General features: G+C 37.5%; 1 protein-coding gene across 1 annotated transcript; it reads right to left on the reverse strand.

Annotated features, from left to right (window-relative positions):
- Nucleotides 1-284: 284 nt before the first annotated feature.
- Nucleotides 285-2,857, reverse strand: LOC125264275 (macrophage mannose receptor 1-like). The gene is made up of 5 exons (XM_048183496.1): nucleotides 2,740-2,857; nucleotides 2,516-2,554; nucleotides 2,067-2,423; nucleotides 863-1,207; nucleotides 285-698 (listed from the first exon to the last, which is right to left on the reverse strand). The coding sequence occupies exons 2-5, from the start codon at nucleotides 2,550-2,552 to the stop codon at nucleotides 343-345; spliced, it is 1,095 nt and encodes a 364-aa protein (XP_048039453.1). The 5' UTR covers nucleotides 2,553-2,554; nucleotides 2,740-2,857; the 3' UTR covers nucleotides 285-342.
- Between the last annotated feature and the right edge of the window lie 203 nt (nucleotides 2,858-3,060).

Genomic DNA, 3,060 nt, shown 5'->3' on the forward strand with positions numbered 1-3,060 from the left:
ATAAGAGTAACAGAGGCACCGATGATGACAGGAAGGCGCTATCGAATTCTTTTAGCAAATAAAACAGTTTATGAAGTCTTTTATTCCTAATGCCATTGAAATGCTCAACTCTGCAAGTGACTGACAGTGGCATGAACTGTATTTTTTATCTTTTATTTATGTTATTTGATTCTGTCCGTGTATTGTTTTTAAATGGCCTGTTTAGCTGTTTTATGTGAAAAATTTCCACCTTGGTGGACAATAAAGACTCTACTCTATTATTTTACAACCAAGTGATGAATAAAAATGAAGTTAAACACACACAAGCATTTGTTATCTTACATGAAATGTATGTGTATTAATTCATTCTTCATATCTGCTGCAGATGAAGTTGAGTCTGTCAGTCTCAGGACGGCTGATCCAGCGCTGATCTTCTCCAGACTGAACTGCTCCGAACACACAGTTCTCTTCTCCTGTGCCGTTCCCTGGAGCCCAGTTCTGATAGCACACGGTCTGTCCGCTCACCCAGAACCAGAGGCCCACAGTGCAGGAGTGACGTAAACCCAACCACACCGCCTCAGTAGACGCCTGTTTAACCACATTCATCACGTCACGCTGAATCTCTTCTGAATGAACCGAGACCAGATCCACATGATTCTGTCTGCAGTATCTCAGAGCTTCAGACCACGTCAGCTTCTCTTTGATCAGAATCAGTTTATCTGGACACAAAACAAACCACAAGCAGAAACTAGAGAGAGACTGATCAAAAACAACATGCAGAACAAACACTGTGGAGGAATTTGTCATGTCAGACATGTAGTGTGAACTTTAAGATATCTGGAGGTGATGGATGGATTGTGTGTGTTTGTGAGGATCTGCTCACCTTCATGACACACAAAAGGAAACTGGTAGTTGCAAGAGATGTCTATCCATTGTCCCTGAGTGTTCGGTTCGATCGCTGCACAGTTTTCATTACCTCCAACATTATTAGGTTCACCAGTCTTCCAGTATCTGAATGAGGAGTTACTCTGATCTGACCACTCCCATGAGTCTCTGAACAGACCGATCCAGACATCACCAGATATGTGACTCTCATTGATGAACTTCTGAAGCTGTTGATTCTCATTCTGGTTCCTCACACTGACCAGATCAATGTGATTCTGTCTGCAGTAACTCTGAGCGTCTCTCCACTTCTTCTGCTCATTGACAAAGACGAGTCCTGTGTTCACTTTAAGAAAAACAAATGGAAACAGATTCATGAATCAGTTTGTTCATTATTCTTATGCTGCTTTATGGTTTGATGTGAATAAGAGCAGCAGTGGAAACATCAGAAACACGTGTCTTTCAAAGACTGTTTCTACAGCTGATGATATATTAAATATTCACAATATATTCATGATGATTTTGCTGATAAAACATTAAGTAACATTTGTGATGATTTTAATATAACTTTATATTTCCTCATTATGTTTTGTTACACATTTCTCTAGAATACTTGATTCAGACACAAAGATCTGAATGAGAGAAACATCAAACAGATGAAGATGTTTCACTGCTGCTGAATATATTTGTTAGCTAGACCTAGAAATATGTCAGTAAAAAGTTGTAAATGTTGAAGATTATTAATATATACAAATGAATATTGTTGCAATATTAATATTAATGTTAGTGTTTGTCTTGTTCCTTTAAAGTTCATCTAAGAATGACGTTTTTACAGGTTTGTGTTGAGATCCTGAAAGATGAATGAATCAAGCTCTCTCTTATAGAAATAAAATATATGTCAACAACATCTCATCTTCAAACATCTACTTAAACAAGGTTACTTTTGAGAATTACAATCTCCACAACAAAATTGCTATTATCTATTTATGTAAAAAGTGAACACAATAAAATCACACTCAGGTGTATTAAGACAATAATTGGAGTTTTGTTCATAAATATCAATATGTGACAGGTTGTCTATTGCATATTGAAATTTTATCCATTCATTAATTACTTACAATATATGTTAGTCAAAACAATGGCTAAGCTCTCTAATGGCAGATTCACACAGTTATCCCAAGTGACAAAAAAAGAGCTGAACTTACTGTTGTTAGATGAACTGCAGATGAAAGTCAGGCTGTCACTACATTTCCCATCATGCCATTGTCCATCTCTCATAAAAGCACACTCGTCTCTGCCATCAGGTTGTCCAGATCCCCAGTTCAGATAGAGCGCAGGATCACCTGAAGACCACTGCCATTTATCAACACTCGTCTTCTGCAGCCCAATCCAGACACGTTCATCATTCACACTCTTCTTCAGCTCGTTCGTGTCGTTCATGTTGTCAACGGTGGCCAGATCTGTGTATTTCTCTCTGCAGTATCTCTGAGCTTCAGTCCAGGTCTTCTTCACGTTTATAAAGTGATACTGACGCTGAACACATTCAGATACGGAGCAGAGAGCTGTGAAAGAGAGGGTTTGATTTAATGCTTTTCATAACAGAGTCAAACCTGATGAAACTATAAACCATCAATAAAACAACAAACACACTCACCAATGAGAAGAAGAATGAAATATAGAGTTTGCTCCATTTCTGAGGAAGAAACACATTGAAAAACTCAGATATCAAACATTCACAGATTCTTTTTGGAGTAAAATATGACAGTTTCAGTTAGTATCTGAACAGCAGCATGAATTCACTGTACATAATCATTCAGACAATATTAAGATCTCAAAGTCTAGTTGTGTTTGAAGAATGAACATGTGAGTTGTTCTTACTTTAGAGGTCGTGTGTTTCTGTCCTGAGTCTGATGTTTCTGTCTGCAGCTTTAAACAGTGTGATCATTATATCTGCTCTCATCCCTCATTCGTCATCACATCATTTGTGTATTTCTCTGAAAACCCCTATTTCATATTTACTTATTTACATATTTACCTCTATATTTGTGTATTCGTCCACCTCTTTCCCTTTATTTGCATCTTGACGTCTGTGTCAGTCAGTGTCAGTCTATATGAATATGGACCTTAATTAAAATATTATGTATGTTTGTGTTTCTCTGTTTTGGGCCACTTTTTATCTGGTGCTGGTGATGAAGAGGG

This window comes from Megalobrama amblycephala, linkage group LG3 (assembly GCF_018812025.1).
Source record: "Megalobrama amblycephala isolate DHTTF-2021 linkage group LG3, ASM1881202v1, whole genome shotgun sequence".
Classification (NCBI taxonomy): domain Eukaryota; kingdom Metazoa; phylum Chordata; class Actinopteri; order Cypriniformes; family Xenocyprididae; genus Megalobrama; species Megalobrama amblycephala.